Source organism: Leuciscus leuciscus (genome assembly GCF_965113295.1).
Source record: "Leuciscus leuciscus genome assembly, chromosome: 21".
NCBI classification, from domain to species: domain Eukaryota; kingdom Metazoa; phylum Chordata; class Actinopteri; order Cypriniformes; family Leuciscidae; genus Leuciscus; species Leuciscus leuciscus.
The window spans coordinates 13,385,618-13,410,978 of NC_138745.1; the positions used below are offsets into that span (position 1 = coordinate 13,385,618).

General features: G+C 40.0%; 1 protein-coding gene across 7 annotated transcripts in view; it reads left to right on the plus strand.

The window, feature by feature from the left end:
* The first annotated feature begins 2,460 nt into the window (after positions 1-2,460).
* Positions 2,461-25,361, plus strand: part of pkmyt1 (protein kinase, membrane associated tyrosine/threonine 1) — a 115,565-nt gene continuing 92,664 nt past the window's right edge. For 6 of the 7 annotated variants that reach the window (XM_082152759.1, XM_082152761.1, XM_082152762.1 and 3 more), the window contains exons 1-6: positions 2,461-2,609; positions 3,357-3,851; positions 4,448-4,685; positions 4,838-5,132; positions 5,344-5,450; positions 21,414-21,586. In XM_082152759.1, the coding sequence (XP_082008885.1) occupies positions 3,483-3,851; positions 4,448-4,685; positions 4,838-5,132; positions 5,344-5,450; positions 21,414-21,586 (1,182 nt within the window). In that variant the 5' untranslated portion in view covers positions 2,461-2,609; positions 3,357-3,482. The remainder of the gene's footprint in view (positions 2,610-3,356; positions 3,852-4,447; positions 4,686-4,837; positions 5,133-5,343; positions 5,451-21,413; positions 21,587-25,361) is intronic. The other variant, XM_082152760.1, reaches the window with a different exon arrangement.

Sequence of the window (25,361 nt, forward strand, 5' to 3'; positions counted from 1 at the left end):
GAATATCGCAAATTATAAGTGTAACCCAATCATTATTCTTAAAAGATAGGTAAATTCATAATAATATTAGGTTTTTGATTTGATTGAATATGGTCATCTAATTGAAGAAGATGGTTTCATTGTATTTTTTGATTTCTATAAGGCCTTTGACATGGTGGAATATTATTTTATTTGTCAAACTCTTAACACTTTGATTTTGGTCCTAAGTTAATTAATATTGTTGGAATGCTTAATGAAGACATAAACAGTTCTGTAGCTCTGTAGAAATGTTGTCTATTTTACTCAAAATGGGAACCATATCTGGCATTGATCTAGAAGGGAATTTTTATAATGTCATTCAATTTGCGGACTTTTTTTCTTTTTTTAAGAAATGAACAGTAAATACCCCTAGCACTTCAGTTAATCAAGATTTTTTTCAAAAGCAGGTTTAATGGTAAATATGTCAAAATGCGAGCTATTGGCCATTCATGATCATCCTAATTTAACATTGTACAATATCCCAGTTAAAATGGTAAATATTTAGGTATCTGGTTATCTAAGATGGTGGATAATTTAGAAAATGTAAATATTGATAAAACTGTGGAGAAATCTAAATTAAAGTAGAGAATCTTTCATCTATCCATGTTTCTCTCTAGCTAGTTTCTGCAAAAAAGATAAAGGCAATTAACAAATTAAACTCATTTTATATGGAAAATTAAGAATCATTCTATTCGTAAACGATATATGATTAAAGATTATGAAGAATGTGGTCTTACAATGATTGACTTTGATATTATGAATGGGGTCATTAAACTTAGATGTCTTTCATTAATGATAAGTCCTCTCTCTGGTTTGAGATTCCTACTGCTGTATTCAAAAAATGTGGTGGCATACATTTTTTTTGTTGCAGTGTGACTTCAAAAAGTATTATTATATTGGTAATTGATTTTCAAACATAATTTTAGTCCTTATAACATGTCAGTCTGGAACAACAGATGTATAACAGTGAACAGGAAATCTGTGTTTATTGATGAGTGGTGGCAGAAAGGCATATGGTCACTACATGTTATGGACAACGTTGGGAATATACTGAGCCATGATGCTTTTTGTGGTAAATGCAATCTAAGCTGCTCCTCTAAAGTGTAATATATAAGTGAAATAGTCAATGATAATACCTAAAATACAACAACTTATAGAAAATGTAAGCAAAAGAATTTTTAAGAATAAGATTTAATGTTGGGGATTAAATTTTATGTCAAATATGCAAGGTTGAAACGGTTGAACACTTTTTTTTTTTTCAGTGCAATATGGTAAACACGTTCTGGAATGAGCTAAGAATACCTGTAAGGCTGAGACTGTTTTTGGAAACTGTTAAGTTTGGGTTGTTAATTAAGGATAAAAAAGTATCTTATGTAATAAATAATGTGTTGCTTTTGCTGAAATTTTACATACACAAATGTACATTTTTCAAAATTCCTCCACGATTACTGTTTTTTAATGAGGAATTTCTAGTATATTTGAAGACACTGAGAGGGATGAAAAGTCCCAAAGCATTTTATTGTACTCCTTATTTGAAGATTTTGGTTTAATAATAATAATAATAATAATAATAAACGACTTCTTTCTTTCTTTCTTTTCCTTGTCTTTAACCTGCTTACTGTTGGGTATGTATATTGTGATGTGATGATTGAATGTAAGCTCAGTCTTGTTTGTAAATCTTTCAGTTATAAATGCCTTTCTGTAACATTAAGTGACATGGCATCTGACGCACAGAAGCCAATGGCACGTCACTATGCGTTGAACAATTGCGGTTATATATTCAGAGATTTCTTAATGTACCTTGTTTGTTTGTGTTGTTGAAGCATAAAAAAAAATGAAAAAATAAAAAAACATGTCACTATGCGTATTCGGTTGTTAAGTCGTGACGTAACCACTCTCCGATAATACTCTTTCCGGGTCCAAAGTCCAGGTCCTCTCTAACCTTTCTTATACTGTCTATGTCTCTACCTACCTACCGCTTTCGCTAGTGTTTTGGTTATTATTGAGTGTTTTTACAATGCCGCAGTGCTGTGTCCCGTGTCCCGAGCAAACTCACTTCAACCTCGTAAATCTTCTTTTTCATTGATGCCTGGACTCTACCCTTAATTATGCCACCTGAGTGATGAGCTACACGAACCACTCTGGTGGTGTTAAAGGAATTTAAACCCTTTTTGACCGCCAAGGGTGCCTCACTAAGAAGGACGTGATCGTAAATAAATTTACAGGTTCCACCATTGTTATTTCTGGACGAGAGGAGCGCTTGAACCCGGGAAAGGCTAAACGTCACGCGTGACGTCAGACTTAACAATCGGATTGGCCATGGTATTGGCACATCCGGTGGAGAGAGCATAGACATGCATGTACATGTCTATGGGAGAGAGAGCGAGAAAGAAGAAGAAGAAGAAGAAGAAGAAGAAGAAGAAGAACTCTCCACTATCCCACAATGCACCGAGAACGCACACGGTTCACGTCATCGCCCGCTCCTGAAGTATTTGAACGCGTATGGCGCGAGATATGATTAATAATAATATACTTGATTGATTAAAAGAAATGGATATTTGAATACCAACCAAGAGCAACACAAAATGTAGGTATGTAACGTTTCTGAAACATAATAAATATTTGTGACGGAAGATCCCTTTGAAGGAGTGCAAATCTTTTTTATGTTTACTTTCTGAAAAGTTCATTTTATATCATCACAACTGCTTCAGTTCCGATAAGAACTTTTTTTTTTTTTTTGAACACACGTAGCAGCTAATCGGATAATGCCAATTTGTATTATCTGTCGATGTACTGTAGCACATAATGTAATATTATTTGAAATATTCTCCTAAATGATCATTCACGGTACACAATTTATACTTTAATTTGTGCCACAAAGTACTGTTTTATTTATATATAAATGCGTTGGTAATACCATGTAGATTTACCCTGGTAACACTTGGTATTCTGTGATGTAGGCCTGCATACTGTGCTGGTGTTCCGTGGACTATTAAAAAGTAACCAATGTGGTTAACGTTACCGTTATGGTAATCATCCAGACTTGATCATTTGAAATTATCTTCAAATAATTTGTCGCTAACAAAAGTACCATGGTTTTACCATGTTTTGGTAATGGTAATTATTCAGTGCTATGGTATCACAGTACCATCTGATACCATCAAAGTACTGTTTTACTGCCACAATTTTTTGTAATGGTACCTTGTAGTATTGTCAACTTAGTAATTGATGGTTGAATATATATTTGTTTTGGTATTGTTTTCTTCATTTGTGTATTTTATGTCATAAATTATATTTCAGTCATAATATTAAACACCCCATCTCCTGTTCTGTTATAGGTTAGTGCATATTGATGTGGAGCATCTGGATGAGCAGTCAGCATTCACAATTCTATAATTTGAAGTAATCTTCGGAAAATTTGTCAAGCCTACATTTACATTAGAAGAACTGATTATACATTTCCTATGTCGTCTTCTTATCAGACATCAGTGGTCAGCACCCCTCTCCCTCTGCCTACCCACTTCTTTCATGCCCAGCAGTCCTTTTCCCTAAAGAAACGGAGACCTCCCTTCTCTTCCTCATCATCTTCCTCCCTGTCCCCTCCGCGGCCATTATCTCATTCTTTACCACCACGCCCACCATCAAAAGGATGCCCCCCCCTCAGCCGAGTGTTTCTCCATCACCCCACTCCGTGGACGCCCCTGTCACACTCCCTTATTGAGTCGCCCCCTTCTCGCTCTGTGTACGACCCGTCTCGACTACAGTCTTTTTTCAGCCAGTGCTTTATCAACCTGGGCCTGATTGGCCGAGGTTCCTTTGGTGAGGTTTTCAAGGTGAGACATGCTAAATGCCTTCTAAGGGTTTATGTGGAATAGCATACTACCATCATTCCTATTCATACTATTTCTGCAGGATGTATACTTCTATTTCCAGTGAGAAGTAATATCAGCCACCATCTTTTTCTGCCCAATGTCTCAAATATTTTTCAAAATACTAGACTTGATTCGCTGAAGTAAAGAATGTACTCTGAAACTGATACATATTTATACATGATACATTTCAGATAATGGTGATGTTTCAAGATCATCAATGAATACGCTAATGATACTGTGTTTTTTCAGATGTTCTTCAGATGACTGTCCTCTCTGTCGTCATAAAACATCCCATGGCACTTCTCGTAAAGATTAGGGGTGTAACCCTGGTGTCCTAGCCGAATTTCCTCATTGGCCCTTATCTATCATGGTCTCCTAATAATCCCCTCCCATTGAATTGGCTTTATTCTCTTCTCCACCTATAGCTGGTGTGTGGATGCTGCACACTGGTGGTGGTTGAGGAGAGACCTCTGACCCCCTTGTAAAGCACTTTGATGGAACAGTTGTATCTAAAAGTGCTATATAAATGCATTCATTCATTAATTTTTGTCTGTCAGGTGGTGAGTCTTTTGGATGGTTGCCAGTACGCTGTGAAGCGTTCAGTGCAGCGGTTCCGTGGTGAGGTTGAACGAGCAAAAAGCATTACTGAGGCTTGGAATCATGAGAGACTACTGCCACACCCTTACGTGCTGGGCTTCATTGCGGCTTGGGAGGAGGCTGGTCACCTCTACATCCAGACTGAACTCTGCTGTACCAGCCTACAGCTATACGCTGAGAAAACGTCATTTCACACTGGTATACAGCAAACTACACAAGCAAAAACTCCCTCACCAATGACCGCAACAAAAGACTGGTTTATATTAAAACATTGCTTTTTTTTTGCATTGCATTGCATTGCAAATATAAGTTACTCAAGACGAGTGTGTGTGTGTTTTGTGTTGTACCAGGTGAGACAAGTGCCTGGACATACCTGTGTGACATGCTTTCAGCGCTCGACCACTTGCACGCTCATGGGTTTGCCCATATGGACATCAAACCAGCAAATATTTTCATTACAAAGTCTGGACGGCTCAAACTTGGAGACTTTGGCTTGTTGATCAAGCTTCCTAGAGATGTCCAAAAACAAGTGATAGAGGAAAAGAGAGAAATGAAGATGGATGATGATTTACAGGAAGGAGACCCCAGATATATGGCCCCTGAGCTATTGAGAGGAGAGTATGGGACTGCTGCAGACATCTTTAGGTTAGTGAATGTTATCTTGTTTATATTTAAATGCCAACGGTAAGAACCAAATTAGTTATTTTGTGATTTGTATAAATTGTAAATTATTGTATAAAGATTTGTCTCTTCTCTTCTCTTCTCTTCTCTTCTCTTCTCTTCTCTTCTCTTCTCTTCTCTTCTCTTCTCTTCTCTTCTCTTCTCTTCTCTTCTCTTCTCTTCTCTTCTCTTCTAGTTTGGGTGTTTCCATCCTGGAGTTGGCCTGTAACATTGAAGTTCCTAAAGGAGAAGATGACTGGCAGCAGCTCCGAAAGGGTCACTTACCCGCAGAATTCACAAATGGTACTGTACATTATCATTTCATGTGGCTAAGTGAAATGCTGAAAATGTTCTTGATACGTTTAGGGACACTTTAAGGACCTTGCGGTTTCACACAATAGGGGCTTTCACACCGGGTAGTTCTAGAAACTTACTTCTAGGAACTAGCCACCAGGGTGGTTCTCTTAGGAACATTTTCCTAAGTGACATAAGCCGCGCTTATTGTTGTGACTTTTATTTTGTGGCGTGGCGCTTATTGAGCGTGTTCAGAATAAACTAGTCAAACTATTTATTACAGAAAATACTCAATATCATTAACTAATAATTTAGAAATAATCACATTAGAAATTCACATTATGCATAAATTCATATTCATAAAATTATACTACAAGCATGAACAAATATTTTCATAATGAAATCTTCAGATTCCCAAAACTGAGTTTTTTCAACTTTACAAAGTTGACAGTTTCTGTCTGAGCAATGAATTTTTCTCTGATTAAAAACAAAACAAAAACAAAAAACACTTTCTAAGGCCTGCCTGTATGGATAGGCTTCAGGGGCAGGTCCGTTTACTAATCCTTAAACATGCAGCAAGGTGCTCTCTTTGAAGTTTATTTCGCATGTCAGTTTTGATCTGAAATAGAAACAAACTTGCATAACCATTTTGGAAGATAGCACAAGAGAAAATTAACTGACAATTTTCAAATTGTGCTTTCTTGAATTATGGTTTAAAATCACTTAATACCCTGTTCATTGCTGAGAAGTCTCGCTCACAATTTAATATTGTTTAAAGCCATTTCGCGATTTCAGTCTATATATTGTTTAGTCTATGTTGTTTAAATGGATATCATATAGATCAGTGGTTCTCAAACTTTTTCGAGTGGCGTGCACCCTAAAGGCGGCCGCACACCGGACGCGCAGCTCAGCGCCGCGCCACGTCTAGGACAACTCTCATCTGAAAATCCGATAACATCAGCAATTTTCTGATTTCTGTAAATAAATATAAAATTAAATGTATATTGCAGCACAGGGTGAAGTCCGTATATACATTAACTACGATTTGAGACACATAAATATAAATTTAATATAAAACTACGTAAATGGCGCTCTGTGGCGCAGCAGGATTTTGAACACGGTCCTGAGCCGCCGCGGACAGACGCCGAAAGGTGCCGCCGGTGTGTGTACTCTCATAGAGAATAATGTGTTCGAACTTAAAAGACGTGGCGCTGTGCGGCGCGGCACTGAGCTGCGCGTCCGGTATGCGGCCGCCTTAAGGCTTTTAAAGGGGAACTTGACAACTATTTCAACTAGGGTTGTAACGGTATGAGATTTTCACGGTATGATAATCGTCTCAGAAAATATCATGGTTTCATGATATACGGTATTAAACAATCATTATTATTATTTTAATCATCTGCTACAATGGCCCTTAAATGAATGAAAACAGATAGTTTTTTTTTGGTTGAAGGTTTATTAAAACAAACTAAAAAACAAAACAAAAAAAACAACACATTTTTGTATGAGTCTACCTTTTGAAAAAATAAGAAAGAAAGAAAAAATTAATTCCCATTTGAACAAACATGTCTAATCAATTGAATTCATAAAACCTTAACTTATTTTTATTCTTAATTTTATTAATTATTATTTAAGATAATTATAAGATAGTAGAGTCTTATGAAATGTATTTTATTTCCTCAGAAATTCTGGGTAACTTGTCTGATATAATTTGTCTGGATTCTATGATTTAATACAAATATATTATTGAAAATGCAATCAGATGAAATGTAACAACTTTTGTGTGTCTGCATACTCTGCACAACACTGTTTACTAAATTAAAACAGACAAAACACTATAGGCTATTTCTTAATGTTTAAATAAACTTTATTATTATTGTTGTTGTTATAACTTTAAGTTAGCTATATTATATTGTACAATAGTAACATATTTCTTTAAGCTAAATCAAACTTTTATTTTGACAGGTTGTACGAAACACCTATGAGTTTCAGTCAGAGTGTATTTGATGATGATTCTTTTAAATAAAAGCAGAGCAGCTCTGGATATGTTCATGTGTTCACGTCCTCATATAGTGAATGAGACGGCAGACGCTTTGAACACCATGAGCGTCACACATACTTGAGTATGTACTAGGCGAAATGGCGCTGCTCATTCACACAGACACGCAGAACAAGCAGAATATAGTTTTACAGTATAGCAGTTTTTTTCCGCTGTATATTAATAGACACACTCATATAGCGATTTGATTAATTGCGCAGCTATATTTTAGATTTATTCATCTATCTATCAAATCGAGCATTTTACGTGACGTGTTATATAGTAAATTTCCTCAGCAACACGGAAATAATATGGCCTTAAGTTATAAATGGTAAATTTACCGTTTATAAATTTATCTGCAGGGAGGGATAGTGTTCGTGAATATGGGAGAACATGTTCGACATATTTCCTCCTTTTGCAGCCACTCTTCGTCCATATTTCTGGACACAACTGGATATCCATCTTCAAGGAAAATCCCGCGTTCGTTTTTCAGATAACCAAAGTATTCCCACACTGCAGATTTTAACTTTGTTTTCGGCTGGGGATAGAGATTAGAATTCGCAGCCTCTGTCTCAGACATTTTCTTTGCTGCACATGTGTGGTTGGAGTAAGCAGTCACGTGAAAAGAAGTTGCATATGCGCAGATGAGATCTGATTTAATTTTTTTTACAAAACCGTGGATTAGCAAATGTTTACGATATGATAATCGTACATGCCAATATCGTGATAAATCGCCACACCGGTATACCGTTACAACCCTAATTTCAACTTAATAAATCCGTTTAGAAATCATTTGGATGGTTAAATAACCTGTTCTGGTGAGAATGGTGACTTTCACCGCACCCCCCAGCGTTCCCTGGCGGAAAACCAACCATGCAACATGTGGACTAACGTCCTGGTAAGTTGGAAATAGGAAATCTCGTGAGAAGCGAGAACGAGCGAGAAACACAAACTTCTTTACGGCAATTCAACATAAACACACACGCCATATGATACTGTGTATGATGTATTACCCACCTCGGTAGACATAGCTCCACACGATAAAGTTGGCCGGCTCCCATAATAACAAATGCACATGAGCAGCGGTAGAAAGGGGGAGGAGGGTGCCGCAAGTGAGATTTTTTTTTTACTATAGTGTTGTGAAATATACGGCCCAAAGCTGTAGGGGGAGCTCGTTGAGAAAACACGCGACAACAAAAGTGAAAATCAGCGAAGAAATGGCTAGAGTTGCCTTGTTCCCCTTTAAACATCCTTCTGTGTACTCCCTCTCTGCAGTCACACCTTTTTCAGTAAGGGACAATTTTTGCCTCCTTAAATTAATTTTTCCAGTGCATTTTTTTACCTTTACAAATACCTTTATAAAATGAATAATGCTTTAAATAAATAACAATTCAATAGAGAAATATGCAATGATGGTAAAAACGTGATGCTTTTAAATTTAAAATTAAAACCGCCAGTAGGTGTCAGTAATGAGTGAGTCATCGAGTCATTCATTCATTCAGTAACGAAGCAAGTGGCTGTAATTATGAATGAATCATTGACTCTCACGATTTGTTCAAAGCCGCAGATTCATTCACCAACACTGCTGTGTGCTGCAGTTCTGCTGTGGCTTTCGTTGGAGCTATTATTTTGTTGCAAAAAGTACTGACAATTACACTTTAATTCGCTTTTCCACTGTCAGGCCAAATCGTTGTCTTTGCTTAACTGTTCCATTCCGGTACGGATATGGTTTCATTTTCCACTGTGGGGCTGATAACGGAGCTCTTTGGAATGCAATACAAATGTGTCCGTTTTTGCCTTGGTAACGCAAGAGTTTACAGATGAGATGTAAATAGAAACCGTGTTTTGGGGCATGATCAGATATTTCTTTTAATTTATTATTCATTTGTGTTTACGTCTCTCAAATAGCACTCTTAGACAGCTATAGAGAAACTGCTAGTCAGGCAGCAGACAAGTGACCAATTCTGAGATGCGACGTCACTTCACGTGTTCTAGCAGCACGGTTCAGCAAGGTTAGCTAACAATGCTGAGAATTCCAGTCCAAGAACTGGTTGTAATCGTGCCATGCCGTGCTGTACAAGGCTGAAGTGGAAATATAACTGGAACCTTTCCTTAGCGTTCTTAGAACTGTTCAGACCGACAGTGGAGAAGTGCCTTGGTCTCTAAAGGAAGAAATAGTAATTAAATTAAAAAGTACGTAATTCAGCATACTGGATTATCTGTAAAAGGCTATTATTTCAGTATCTGGGTTTAAGTATAGTTTATTAAATGTTTATGTAATTACCGGGTGCTCAAGGCTGCCATTTACAGGCTGCATTTATTTAATTTATATAACCGTAAATTAAATGTGTATACATTGACATTTAACCTAGTTTATATTCAGTACTTAGTTTGAATTATATTTGTGTATTATTTTCTTAAAGGATGAAGCGAATGTTAGAAATAAAGAGACAAAAAAGGGTGAAAGCTTTGGAGAGGGACAACAAGGCGTCGTTCCTGTGGCAATCCTGAAAGTCGACTTCAAAACCTTAAATTTGATTCTGTCCACAAATGGGAGCAAGTGAGACCAGGCGGTTGATTGAAGACCAGAAGTGCTGCCGTGTTCTGGATCATCTGCAGAGGCTTAATTTCACTGTCTGAAATGCCTAGAGCATTGCAGTAGCCCAGTCTTGAAATGACAAGAGCTTATACAAGAAGTTGTGCCGCATACTCTGACTGGAAGGGTTTGATTCTCCTGATATTGTAAAGCAGGAACCTGCATGACTGGACCGTTTTTGAAATATGGGTGTAAAAAAAGTTAGCGGCAAACACGATCCCTAGATTCCTTGCTGTCCTTGCTTAATGTTGTAAACTCCATTTGTACAGTGATGTTGTGGTCAGCTGATGGGTTTGCAGGAATTACATGGAACTCCATCTTTGCAAGGTTGAGCTGTAGATGACGTTTCTTTATCCAGGCAGAATATAGCATTCCGTTACAAATTAATGAATGCATAAAAAGGTCAGATCAGTGTTCAAAACTGTTCCTTTCTTTCCTTGATGTGATTAGCCTACTCTAATGATTAAAAATTCTAGGCCTGGTCCGAATACCATTTTTTGAGCTTCGAAGCTTTGGTAGTAATGAACATCGAATATTCGAAGCTTTGGAGAGAGGGGGCTGAACATATTCTTCTCTTTGATATTCTTCATATTCTTGCTCTTTGATACCAATCTTTCATTTGAAAGTCACGTGTCTAGTATCTGTAAAACTGCATTTTTCCATCTTAAAAATATATCTAAATTACGCCATATGCTGTCATTGACAAATGCGGAACAATTAGTTAATGCGTTCATGACCTCAAGGCTAGATTATTGTAATGCTCTACTGGGTGGTTGCCCTGCACGCTTAATAAACAAACTACAGCTGGTCCAAAACACAGCAGCTTTGAGTTCTTACCAGAACCAGGAAGTATGACCATATTAGCCCAGGTCTGTCAACACTGCATTGGCTCCCTATTAAACATCGTATCAATTTTAAAATATTGCTGATTACTTACAAAGCACTAAATGGTTTAGCTCCGCAGTACTTGAGCGAGCTCTTAACGCATTATAGTCCTTCACGTCTATTGCGATCTCAAAATTCCGTCCAGTTAATAATACCTAGAATATCAAAATCGACTGCTGGCGGTAGATCCTTTTCCTATTTAGCACCAAAACTTTGGAACAGTCTTCCTACCATTGTCCGGGAAGCAGACACACTCTGTCAGTTCAAAGCTAGATTAAAGACACATCTCTTTGACCTATCATTCACATAATACATTATAGACTTATATAATTCAATATTAGGCTGCATAGATTAGGTCAGCCGGAACCGGGAACACTTCCCATAAATCCTGATGTACTCGTTACATCATAAGAAGAATGGCATCTACGCTAATTTTAGTGTCTTTGTTTATCCCGAGGTTTTTCCGCAGCCTGCCGGATCCAGGCTGTATTAGTGTTGTCACGATACTAGAATTTCTAACTTCGATACGATACCTTGAAAAATATCGATATTCGATACCATTTTCGATGCCACGGAGAAAAAAACTGCCACAATATTAAGGGGGTATTTTTTTTTTTACTTAAAGCTAAATATAACAAGTCTAGAACATGACAATGAGGTATATTTTACATGAACAAAAATGTCCTGAGGTAGTGCACTTGTTCAAAAGCATAAATGCTGGTTAATACATTAACGTTATTTGATGAACAGATTTAAACGCAAATGTGCGTGCATCACACGCGAAAACAATGCTCACTGGATCGACATCAAGTCAAGTCACCTTTATTTAAATAGTGCTTTTAACAATACAGATTGTGTCAAATCACTTAACAGTATCAAATTAGGTGGATAGAGTGTCAGTAATGTGATTAAACATTCAATTTTCAGTTTAAGGCATTTCATTATTGAATTCAGAGATGTCATTGTCTAGCTCAGTTTAGTTTAATTAGTATCTGTGTAATCAAATTGATGATAATCGCTAATGAAGGCAAATCATTATCATAATTTTTTGAATAAAATTAAATAAGCACAAGTTAATTTACATTTGACCACAGTTAAAATATTTACTTGTCTAAGATTCCTCAGTCAGATTATATTAACTTTAAGAATTACGTTGAAAAAACGAGACAACACACACTCATATCAACAACAATACTAGGCCATCTTGGTTAATGTTTCAGAAATGTTAAAATGAGAAGAGTTACCAACCTCTCAAAATTATTTATATAGATCCGGGTGTCGGTCTTTCAGGTGCTTTGCTGTATTAGGCCCCGATCACACCTAACGCGTTTTTCAGGTTCGAAAACGTGAAGTGCACAGCACTCATCACAAAGAAACGAGCAGTGCGCTGCGTTTTTTATGTTGCTAGGCAACCACTGAAACAGCTGTCCTGTCAGTCAAGTACACGTCAAATCAGCCTTTTATTAACTTCATTTACTTTCTGTTACGGTTTAGTTACGGTTCATGAAGTCGTTAAGCTCCTGGTAACCCGCGAGAGCACCACAAGTTTATCCTCCATCATCGCACTCTCCGGGCGTTCAAGCAAAAGCTTTCATCACTAAAATGGAAGGCCCGCGTTTATGCGCAGCAGGCGCATAAACAGCGCGCAGAACGCTCGCTGGAAACCAATTGAAAATAGGCGCCTCTCACTGCAAAAAACGCGTTAGGAGTGATCGGCCCCATTTAGGCCTACTTCACTTTTGCTATTTAACCAGAGCGAATGAGACGAGTGCGCGTGTGGTGTTTGTCAACGCGCCTTTGGAGAGAAGTGAAAGTGACAGCTCGGCTAGTATCGATACTTCGGGAAATTAGTATTGGTACCGTTCAGATATTTCAGTATCGATATTTATCGAAATATCGATTTTTTTTTGTTGACAACACTAGGCTGTATCCAGATCTGATGAAGGACATTCGCCTGGACCCGATGTCAACACAGTGCTGAAGTGCCAACTAGTCTCTCCCTATGGAGGATCCCTTTACCACTCTACAGATAAAGCGTTGTCGGGAAAATACGTTTCGCGTACCTACACCGAAGTGACAAAATAAAATAAAATTCTGTATCAAAATTTATAAGGAAAGACCAGTACTTTGTTTAGGCTTGGTTTGTAGGGAATTACAAACCTGCGCACATATATTCAAACGCACATAACTATAGAACCAATTCTTAATGCGCATGTGAACCCCATCAGCGTTTATCACAGGTTCGCGTTTAAAGTCTGTGTAGAGAGAACCATTATTAAATAACCGCTATAAAGCCAAAACAATCTCTGTTACCTTAAATTATACGTTTATCTCTGTAAAGCTGCTTTGAAATACCCTGGTAAACCAGAGTTCTCGCGAGAGCACAAGTTAAATTTGCTCAGCGAGTTACTCTGGTGTCGAGCCATGGAGCTCATTAAATATGCCCCTCGATCTGAGCTGCACCAATCACATCGGGTTATCTGATATAGGCGGGCCAGGAGCGTGTGACGTCGAAGTCATCAGTAAACATTGCAAGATGCCTATGGATAAATAGCAGTGGTTTGAAACGTACTCGGTTACTAACGTAACCTCGGTTCTCTCTAGAAGAGGGAACGAGTACTGCGTTTTTATCAAAACGCTACGGGAAAAGTCTCTTTTCACGAAATACTGAAGCAAAAAATTATCCTTAATTTTCATACATGTAAAGCGCGTTGCAGCAGTAGTCAGCTATGGCGAGACGGCTTGCTCGCTCATTGGCTGCTCTGCGGCAACTGCATAAGCCTATCGAGCGAGGCCTGAGGTGACGTCAGGCCAATGAGGGCGCTTCGCGCCCTCCTTGCCATTTCCCGCCGAGACGGGTGTGGCTAACCTCTATAAAAGGAGCTCGAAAAGGCTGATTCACTTGATTTTCATCGCCGAAGCGAACCAGAGTGAACCGTACGCACGGCAGAGAACGCAGTACTCGTTCCCTCTTCTAGAGAGAACCGAGGTTACGTTAGTAACCGAGTACGTTCTCTTACGAGAGTCCTCTCGTACTGCGTTTTTATCAAAACGCTACGGGAACCCCTTGTAAAACGCCGTGCGTGCTGGGATAAAAAACACCGATCACTGGAAGCTAAGCCAGATGTACAGTGCATAATCACCAGATAGACTCACAAAGAATCCGGGAATAAGGGATGGGGGACCTTAATTCCCTAAACTGTAACGTCCGCAGACGTAAACATGACCTCACAGAGAGAGTCTAGAGACAAGAGGGGATTCCCTCCGTCCTTATATGGTCGCGCCAGCAGACGCGAATATGACATCACATAGACAGGGTGGGGAACCTGAACTGAATGTGGGAAATGTGGGTCTTACACAATTCTGCCCATAAGACAGTCGGTAGCGCGTTGCGCATGCGATTTCAGTGTTCTAGTTAGACAGCTGAATCGACTACACCGATAGTAGCTTAGCCTGCAAGGCGGGAACTTCTAGGTTGTAAAACCTGATAAATGTAGACGGCGAGGCCCAGCCTGCCGCCGTACATATATCCTGTAAGGAAATCCCGCTGGACCAAGCCCACGAGGAGGCAACGCCCCTCGTGGAGTGCGCTCTGACTCCCAACGGGCACTGAATGCCCTTGACAGTATAAGCCAGCGCTATGGCGTCAACTATCCATCTGGATAAGCTCTGTTTCGAAACAGCCATTCCCTTGGAACGTCCACTGAACGAGACAAAGAGCTGCTCAGTCTGTCTGAAGACAGTGGAGCGAGACACGTAAGCTCTTAAAGCCCTAACAGGGCAAAGAAAACTTAAGTCCCCTTCCTCACTTGACCCCGGCAGGGCAGACAGGGAGATAACCTGAGCCCGAAACGGCGTGTTGAGGGACTTTGGCACATAGCCATGCTTAGGTTTGAGTATGACCTTAGAGTCATTAGGTCCAAACTCTAAGCACGCTGGGCTCACGGAGAGCGCGTGCAGGTCGCCTATGCACTTCACCGAAGCGAGAGCCATCAAAAACACTGTTTTGAAAGACAAATGTTTGAGGCTAATAGATTGGATAGGCTCGAAAGGGGCACCTTTCACGGCCGCCAAGACTGTAGAAAGGTCCCACATAGGAACTGAAGGAGGTCTGGGTGAATTCAGCCTCCTAGCTCCCCTGAGGAAGCGGATGACTAAATCGTTCCTTCCTAGTGACTGACCCAGCGTTGTTCCGGAGAACGCTGTAATAGCCGCCACGTAAACTTTGAGCGTGGAAGGGGATCTGCCCTTATCCAACAGCTCCTGTAGGAAGGAGAGAACCTCCGTCACCTCACAATCGAGAGGTGATAGGCTCTGAGCTGTACACCAGCCGGAGAAAACCGACCACTTTGAGGCATAAAGCCGCCGAGTCGACGGCGCTCTGGCCTGAGTGATGGTATTTATCACTCCCTCTGCGAGGTCAACGGATATCCGCTGAGCGCCCACGCATGAAGGGACCACAGCTCCGGGTGTGGGTGCCAAATCGAGCCCCCGGCCTGCGAGAGGAGATCTCTCCTCAATGGCACTGGCCATGGAGCGAAGTCTGCTAGCTGCATCAGGACTGGAAACCATGCTTGGTTCCTCCAGAACGGTGCTACAAGCAGCACTGGGCATTCTGTTTCCCTGACCCGCTCTAACACCTGTGGCAGGAGGGAGACGGGGGGGAAAGCGTATAGCGGGCAGCGCGGCCACATCTAGGACAGCGCGCTGTCGTTCTTGGAAAAGAACACGGGGCAATGAGCGTTTTCGCGGGACGCGAATAGGTCCACCTCCGCTCTGCCGAATCTCTCCCACAACAGCCGGACTGTTTGTGGGTGTAGAGACCATTCGCCCAGGGGAATGTTGTTCCTGGACAGTCTGTCTGGGCCCACATTCTGGAGCCCAGGCACATGCACTGCCCTCAGCGAGCGCAAATTGTGCTGAGCCCATATTAGGAGGCGTTTCGCCAGCCTGTACAGGGATGTGGATTTCAGACCGCCCTGGCGATTTATATGGGACACCACGGCCGTGTTGTCCAAACGGACTACGACGTGTTGGTCCTTGATATGGGGACAAAAACGCGTCAGCGCGTTGTGCACTGCCAGCATTTCCAGGCAGTTGATGTGTTGGAGCTTTTCTCGTTCCGACCACAGGCCGAAGAACGGTCTGCCCTCGAGCAGCGCTCCCCATCCCGAGGTGGATGCGTCTGTCGACACCATCCTCACTCTCGAGGAAGTCCCCAGGCTTACACCTGATTGGTACCAGCCGTCCGCCAACCAAGGTATCAGGGCTGTCACACAGCTTTGATTGACCTTGAGGCGTAACCGGCCGGACACCCACGCTCCGCGCGGTACTCGCGCTTTCAACCAGAACTGCAGTGGGCGCATGCGGAGCAAGCCCAGCTGGAGAACTGATGATGCTGAGGTCATGAGACCCAGCATCCTTTGAAACTTCCTGAGCGGGGTGAAAACGCCGCGGCGGAAAGACCTCGCCGCGCGCTGAATGTGCAGCACGCGCTGTGGCGACAGCCGCGCCGTCATAGACTGCGAGTCCAGAACGATACCCAGAAACGAAATCGTTTGACTGGGGTTCAGTGAACTCTTCGCCCAATTGACCGTGATACCGAGATTCTCGAGGTGATCGAGTAAAATGGTTCTGTGCTCCACGAGCTGAGATCGTGATTGAGCTAGGATCAACCAGTCGTCCAAATAGTTCAGCACTCGCATGCCTCTGAGTCTGAGAGGAGCGAGCGCTGCGTCCATGCATTTCGTAAATGTACGAGGTGCCAGGGACAAGCCGAAGGGCAGGACTGTATACTGGTATGTCTGACCCTCGAAGGCGTATCTCAAGTATCGCCTGTGATATGACGCTATCTGTATTTGAAAATACGCGTCCTTCAGATCTATCGACATGAACCAGTCTTCTCGGCGAACATGCGCGAGAATTTCGCTGGTCGTGAGCATTTTGAAACTGCGTTTCACTAATGCTCTGTTCAGCCGTCTTAGATCCAGTATGGGTCTGATACCACCGTCCTTTTTGGGGACAAGAAAGTATCTGCTGTATAGCCCCCCTTCGCTTTGAGCTTGGGATACATGCTCTATCGCCCCTTTGCTCGTCAGTTTTGATATTTCGGCGCGAAGTAGGTGTGCTACTCCTAAAGTCACCGTAGTTTCGACGCGCGCTGTGAAGCGGGGAGGGCGTCGACAAAACTGTAGCGAGAAGCCTCTGTTTATAATGTCTAGCACCCAGTCCGAAACCCCTGGAAGCGCTGCCCATGCCTCTGCATGGCTGGCTAAGGGTTGGATGCGAAGCACGCTCTGTTCTGCAACAGAGGTGCTTCGGGGCGCAATAACATAGGCGTTACGCCTGTGACATTCGAGGCGGGGAGCGCGCTTATTACAGCGGGCAGAACGCTCGTCCTCGACCCTGCTACAGTGCTTAACTGAGTGAGGGAGGGCTGAGAAAGTCTCGTGGGACTCATGCTGTCTGCGAGTAAATGTGGGCGGGAAACGGGCACATTCACTGCTTTGGACGCGCTGCCTGCCTGAGCAGAGCGAGCGCGCACAGGTCCCGTTTTTACAGAGAGCCTGTGATCTGTGAGACATAGCGTTCGTGGGCACTGGGAAGTGGGCACTTTTATGCCTAGTTCACACTACATGATTTTAAGCCCGATTTAAGCCCGATTTGCAAGTTAACGAGCTCGCCGACAGGTCAGGCTGTAATCGCGTGCAAATCTGCGGGTGATCCGCACTCGCCAATCTTTGAGTGTGAAATACTTAACGACGCATCAAAACCCCTCGCTGACACATCGCCGACGCGTCGCCGACGCCAGAAAAATATCTAGCATGCCAAATATCTGGAATTGTCGGCCGACTCGATAGCCTGTGGTGTCACGTGTCGCGACGAGCAACAGCCAATGATCATCTTGTTATGATATTACAAAAGCCCTTTGTATTTGTAACCATCGTTGCCAAACCACAACAGGCAGCTGCTTTTTCATTATAATGTTTTACTCACTTCCAAATCTCTATCTGACAGACAATCCCTGCTGCCCGCGTGTGCTTATCCATCCGTTCACCCATATTCTTTTTTTTTTTCTTTTTTTTCTTTCGGGGTTCTAAACAGATCATTGCACAAACAAAAAAAATATATATATATATATATATATATATATATATATATGGGGTGTGCGTGTGCCGGTTTCAGAATTGGTGTGACGGTTATGACGTGAGTCAAATGACATAACTCATCGGTTATTATATTGCCTATTTCCTTTTTATTTTATAAATAGGCCTACATGCAATTGGTTGATGAAACATTTATTAAAATTAAGATACAATTTGTACAAAACGAAATTCGTTTTAAATAAATTATTTCTACAAAGCAAAGTGGTAAAAATCATGTCTCACGATTTACAAAACAAAACTTCATTAAGTGGTAAAAACCCAATATAGCATCTTATGATCCTATCTTTTATTACAATTGTTTTTGAGCTAAAATGTAATACACATCATATATACACACTGTATATGTTTCTTTTATCAAACATGTTTGGGGCCAGTCAAGGGGTAATTAAACTGCACGATCAGTTATCGGTAATGATATTGTTTATTATTGCAAATGTTTATTGCTAATGTTTATTATTGGAAATGTTTTTCATTTGTTTAATAAATCTCATAATGATGGCACATCACTATATCATAGTCATAGCTTTTATTTCTATCTCAAATGATTGAAAGAATCAATTACAGTTGGAAACGTATAGACCAATAATAACACAGACTGTCAACAATTGTTTTTAATTAGTATTTAAACATTCTCTATAATAGAAAAGATAGAAATTTAAAAATATTTTAATAACACGTTTTTTTGCGGTTATAGAGTTCTAATGACGGTGCTCAACTATATATATATATATATATATATATATATATATATATATATACCAACAATTTTGTCCCGCCGTCCATTTGCCATTGGAATGCGCCAAGACTTGTTGTCAGCTCCTGTAGTGTGTAAGCCCCTGTTGCAGAAGATTTACGTAGTGTCACATAGTCTGAACACCACAACGACTTCAAGACTCCAGAGCAAGTCATGTAGTCTGAACAGCACAGCGATCTGCCGACGTTTAAAGTTGTGTAGTGTGAACTAGGCATTACTATGTTGGAAGCGCAATCGACCTGAGTCGATTTTATGTGCGCGAGCCCTAGGGGGAAGCGCGCTGATCACAGTGGACAGAATGCCTGCGCTCAACCCCGCTGCGGTGTTTAACCGAGCAAAGGAGGGCTGGGCGAGTCCCGTAGGACATATAATGGCCGTGAGTAAGTGTGGGCGCGGGAGAGCGGGCACAGTTACTGCAACGAGTGCACTGTCTGCCTGAGCAGAGTGTTCGGCGACTGGAAATATTATTGCAGCAAGTGAGTCTGTTATAACACGCTTGCCTGCCAGCAAGTTTTTGAAATTTTTATGTTTAATTATGCAAATTAGGTATTATCTCATTAAATATGTGCAATTTTACATATTTTTTCAGTAGATATATCTGAAAATATGATAAAGCCAGACGCAAAATTATTTTTTCATTTTGATTACACACAAGATGACAAAAGATGTTCAGAGGGATTTCAGGATATATGCTTTCATTACCTAGGAAATCAAAATATACTGTCCATAGCCTTAAAATATCGATTTTTCGAAAATTTTTTTTATTAAAATGTCACATAAATCAGGCCAGGAATGATTTATTAACAAATCCCTCTGAACAGATCTTCAGAATACTGCTAAGTGTATAACTGGAAAGTTTGGTGTACATAGGTGCTACATAGGCTGAGATGTTTCTACTGGAGAATGACAAAAAAACGCAAAAAAATTATTTTGAGAAAACGGCAGTTAAAGATTTAAATAGCTCTATATGAGATTTCGTCGTTAGCTTTAAATCCCCCTTTGGACATTCACGATTGGTTACTGATAGAAAGGAAATGCCCATATTTGGTTTACATAGCGTTGTGCATGAGACTCAGAGCTTTACAACGATCCCGGACATGACAGACTTCAGTGAACAGACGGAGCTCGGCATGTCGCGATGGAATACTAACTTCCTGGTAAATTCGGGAGAAACTTACTGCCGCAAGTAAACAAAATGTAATAAAATAAACATTGTAATGTATATTTTCAGCGTTTTCTTTATAGCAGCTTGAAATAATACATATTGAAGGAGTAAACTCGGCCAAAATCTCACAACTGACCACTGCATGAAAAATCGATGTTTTTGCCTGCCGTGTCTCGCCTTAAATCAAAAACGAGATTAATTTAGATTGATAATAACGGGTAAAAAGCTTAATACATTTTGTTTCTATTATTCTATTTTCCACAATGTCAAAGCAATGCAGCTTAACCCAAAATACAAGCTCAGGCATGCACTTCTGTCCACACACACTCCGCTGTTCTGCGCTCTAGCCAGAGAATACTCCCGTTGCAGGAATACTTTTAGTAGGCCAAGAAGAAGCAAATATATTTATTAAGTATAACGAGGTTGGGTTCCTTCAACTGTCCATCCTATTAAAAATGACTAGGCTATATAAGATAATTGTAAAAAAGAGTATTGTAGAGAACTCCAACGCTTGTCCAGGACAAGGAGAATTTCACTTGCCCGACCGGACAAGTAGCTTGATTAAAACTTCAGTGACAAAAAATAACTTAGGGAAACATCGAAACACAAGAATGATTCTGATTTTATTAGGCCTACATTCTGTGTAAACAGTGATTGATACTGAATAGTGTATTCTCTGGTAACAAGGTTATGCTGTTGAGGCTCACACTGCCTGTCTCTTTGTGAGAGACTTTTGTGGAGAAATCTAAATAAATGAGCGTAACAGCACACGTGAAGAAACTTACTGAGGTAAAAATTCTAAATGTTTAGTTTATTTATAACATGATAGTTAAGTAACATAACACGGCCAAGGGAGGTTTTTTGCCGAATATTATCACGATTGCAAATGTTACATATTTTTATAGTTCAATAAACAAGTAGTTAATATTAAGTTACTTACATTTTAGACCCAGTATTGACTCTTTTTGTACTGTTTGTGTAATGCTTGTAATAGTTCCAAACAAAGATCAAAGCAAAACTATTGCGCTTTCTCAAAGCAAAACTCAGCTGAGTTTTGTTACTGAATGCTTTAGCGTTTTGAACGAATCGGTGTCATTGACTGAACTTAATTTTATTTAGAAATGTATTTAAAACTTTAATCTCATAACATTATTTATTGCAGTTGTAATTTTGCAGTGTAAATTATTTAATGTGACTGGTAAACGGTATATTAGGCTGCTGTCACTTTAAGACCTAATGCACAGATCCATTATAGTGACAAAGGCCTTTTTTTTCCCCCTTACCGTTCATGTTTACTTAATACATAGCCAACTTAATTTTTTTTCAAAACAGTTGCCCTGCATGCTAGCATTTGTGTATGTGTTTCAGGGCTATCAGAAGACATGCAGTATATGCTACAACTTATGCTAACCCCAGAGCCCTGCAAAAGAGCCACAGCACAGCAGCTGCTCTCTCTGCCCACAGTGTGCAAACGCAAGTGGAGACGACAGGTTTCCCTCTGCATCATTGAGAGCTTTCTGTCCTTATTCCACTGGTGTCAGGTAAGCATAACATAATGCATACTGGATATACACATTCCTGTGTATATATCCAGTTTACAGAAAAGGTGAAGTTAAAAAGCACCCTGCTCATTCATGTGCTTAAGGATTTATCTGGGATATTAGCTCTATATTAACCCTCTGGGGTCAACTGACTTGCCGGTTCTTCCTGTTTTTCTTGTACCAAACAAATGATGAGTAGGGAACCGGTGGAACCGGTACCCAAGTAACCGGTAGTCCGGTATGTAACCGGACCGGATCAAAACGCAGATTTCGGTGCCTCATTTCAGTGCCACTTAAATGCCTCAGCTGTCTGTTGCAATATTTGCCCTCTGGTTCTCCAAAACAGACGTAAGAAGCATCATCACCGCATGTGATCGCTAGTTTAACCCTTTGATGTGTACGATCGTTCACACCGGTGTGATTAGAATGTTCAGATCGCATGATCATCAACTTATAAATTCACATTTGCGTTTGTGTGTTGGCTGGCGCTGAGCCAGAGACAGACTCTCAGCGCTGTCATATTATATCACAACTATTACTATATAACTATTACTAGCTCATTCAAAACATCTATATCTGAGCAGAAATTCACAAACAAAAACTTAATTGCACCTACGATGACAATTTACTTAAGTATTTGAACACCCTGCTATTTTGCAAGTTCTCCCACTTAGAAATCATGGAGGGGTCTGAAATTGTCATCGTAGGTGCATGTCCACTGTGAGAGACATAATCTAAAAAAAAAAAAATCCGGAAATCACAATGTATGATTTACAGCTGCAAATAAGTATTTGAACACCTGAGAAAATAAATGTTAATATTTGGTACTGTAGCCTTTGTTTGCAATTACAGAGGTCAAACGTTTCCTGTAGTTTTTCACCAGGTTTGCACACACTGCAGGAGGGATTTTGGCCCACTCCTCCACACAGATCTTCTCTAGATCAGTCAGGTTTCTGGGCTGTCGCTGAGAAACACGGAGTTTGAGCTCCCTCCAAAGATTCTCTATTGGGTTTAGGTCTGGAGACTGGCTAGGCCACGCCAGAACCTTGATATGCTTCTTACAGAGCCACTCCTTGGTTATCCTGGCTGTGTGCTTCGGGTCATTGTCATGTTGGAAGACCCAGCCTCGACCCATCTTCAATGCTCTAACTGAGGGAAGGAGGTTGTTCCCCAAAATCTCGCAATACATGGCCCCGGTCATCCTCTCCTTAATACAGTGCAGTCGCCCTGTCCCATGTGCAGAAAAACACCCCCAAAGCATGATGCTACCACCCCCATGCTTCACAGTAGGGATGGTGTTCTTGGGATGGTACTCATCATTCTTCTTCCTCCAAACACGGTTAGTGGAATTATGACCAAAAAGTTATATTTTGGTCTCATCTGACCACATGACTTTCTCCCATGACTCCTCTGGATCATCCAAATGGTCATTGGCAAACTTAAGACGGGCCTTGACATGTGCTGGTTTAACCCTCTGAGGTCTGAGCTGTTTTCTGGCCCTGGAGGTGTTCTGACATGCTCTGACATTTGTGCTTATTTCTGTTACTTGTGACATTGTCATGGCTAAAGTCTTATTACACTGTATTTAGCACAAACTCTGCTACAATAATATATCAGCAGCATGTATGTAAAAGTTTGTAGTTTTGAGATAATGACATTTATGCGTGGTTTGTGAAAATACCAAAAAAAATTGTGGCCATGAAATAAGGCCATGAAACCCATACTAATTATTTCTTCACAAGACTTTTGAAAATTGTATCACGTAGCCTAGAATATTTGCTCCAAAACTATGTGAAAATCACCCTGACTGCTCATTCAGATAAGACAATATATTGATTTAAAATTTCTAAGACGTGTTTTGTGTGAGAAAGCCATATGCGAAGAGGCGTGATCATCTCATGAATATGTAAGCCTTCAACACCTGAGAAAGACAAAGACACTCCCCTAACTGCCCTATTAGGAGCTATCAGGCCCTGTCATTCAGAGCAACCTTGCACAAAGAATGAGGAGATTTAAAAAAGAATGGCTTTTAGATTGTTTGGATTTATTTACAACACAACATAATCCAAAAATACACAACAAATGACAAAAGAGCACATTGAAAACAATGATCCAAAGACAGAGACCTTTGTGCCATTCCTAAAAACATTGTACATACCTTTCATTTCCAAGGTGTTTTATTTTCACTTTACCATGTTCATGTACAGAGACTCATGTGAATGTTGAAGTCAGCAGGACTCAGTTGCATCTGGTCCCTGAAAGAAAAGGAAAAAAAGTGAACATACTGGTATCAAGAGAAACTAGGCCTGCACGATTTTGGGAATACATTTTAGATTTTTCTGGTTAAAATTGCTTTTTAAAATTCACAGAATACACACACACACACACACACACACACACACACACACACACACACACAATGTTTCCAACAATATATAATATAATGAACACCATGTTTGTTGTGCCTTGTAGGCATAAGCTATGTGCAGTACTGCATAAAATAATTATAACAATAACCTATAGCAGCCTATAAATCTTCCAAAAGATTTCAGTAACAATGCTAGAGAAAAATATATTGATTATCTTATGTTACTTCAAATGTTTCCATTCGTTATGATGATATGAAATGAGATAATAGTAAAAACATAAAGCCTAATCTTTGGTGCATTTTTCCTTTCAAACGTGATCGCGCTCCAAAATATGATACATTCAAACCCACAGCGCGCTCCAAAATATAATACATTCAAACCCACAGCGCGCTCCAAAATATGATACATTCAAACGCGATCGCGCTCCAAAATATTAAACATTATGGTTATACATATCTATGTTTGAGCAGATATCCACAAACAGTATTTAAAGGACAAATCCAGTGAAAAATGAACCTAGGGGTAATTAACACATGGTTACCGAGTCGATCGTTCCCTGAGATGCGTTTTCATGATAATCGAATATAAAGTGTTTTATCTTTAAAAACAGATTAGCTCATAACAATAGTATATCCCTCTGATGGTCTTCGTTTAGCAGTCACACTGGGGGCCTTCCCGGTCATAAATGACCGGACACCTAAAAATGAAACTTCCTCCATCCCAGTAAAAACCAATGCAATTTATTTTTGTTCTATAATATTTATTCTTTTTAATTTAGAATTTTGAGACACTTTGATTGAACTTATTAATATTTGTGCAATATTTATAGTCCATTTTTTGCCATTGAAAATAATGATTTAAAAAAAAAAAATAAAAAAAAATTCTATGCAGTATTTTCGGGTAAAATAGAGACTAGGCTTTCAGAAAAAAATAAAAATAAAAAAAAATTAATCAATTTATTAAACATAAAATTAAGGGGCACAGAGTAAGTAAAAGTAAATCGCTAGTTAACCCTCTGAGGTCTGAGGGGTTTTTGGGGTCCTTGAGATGTTCTGACATGCTCTGACATTTGTGCTTTTTTCAGTTGCTTATAAACATATTAATGGCAAAGGTATAATTACACTCTATTTAGCACAAACAGGGCTACCATAATATGTGAGCAACATGCATGTACATGTTTGTATTTTTGAGAGAATAATGTTTATGCATGGTTATTGAAAAAACTAAAAACTAAAGTTTCTGAAATAAGGCCACAAAACACATACTAAATACGTGTCAATAAGACTTTTGACTAATTGATGTCTTTGCCTAGAATTTTTTCTTCAAAATGATGTGAAAATCATCCTGCCCTTATCATTCACATAACACAATACATTGATTTAAATCTTGTAAAACACTTTTTGTTT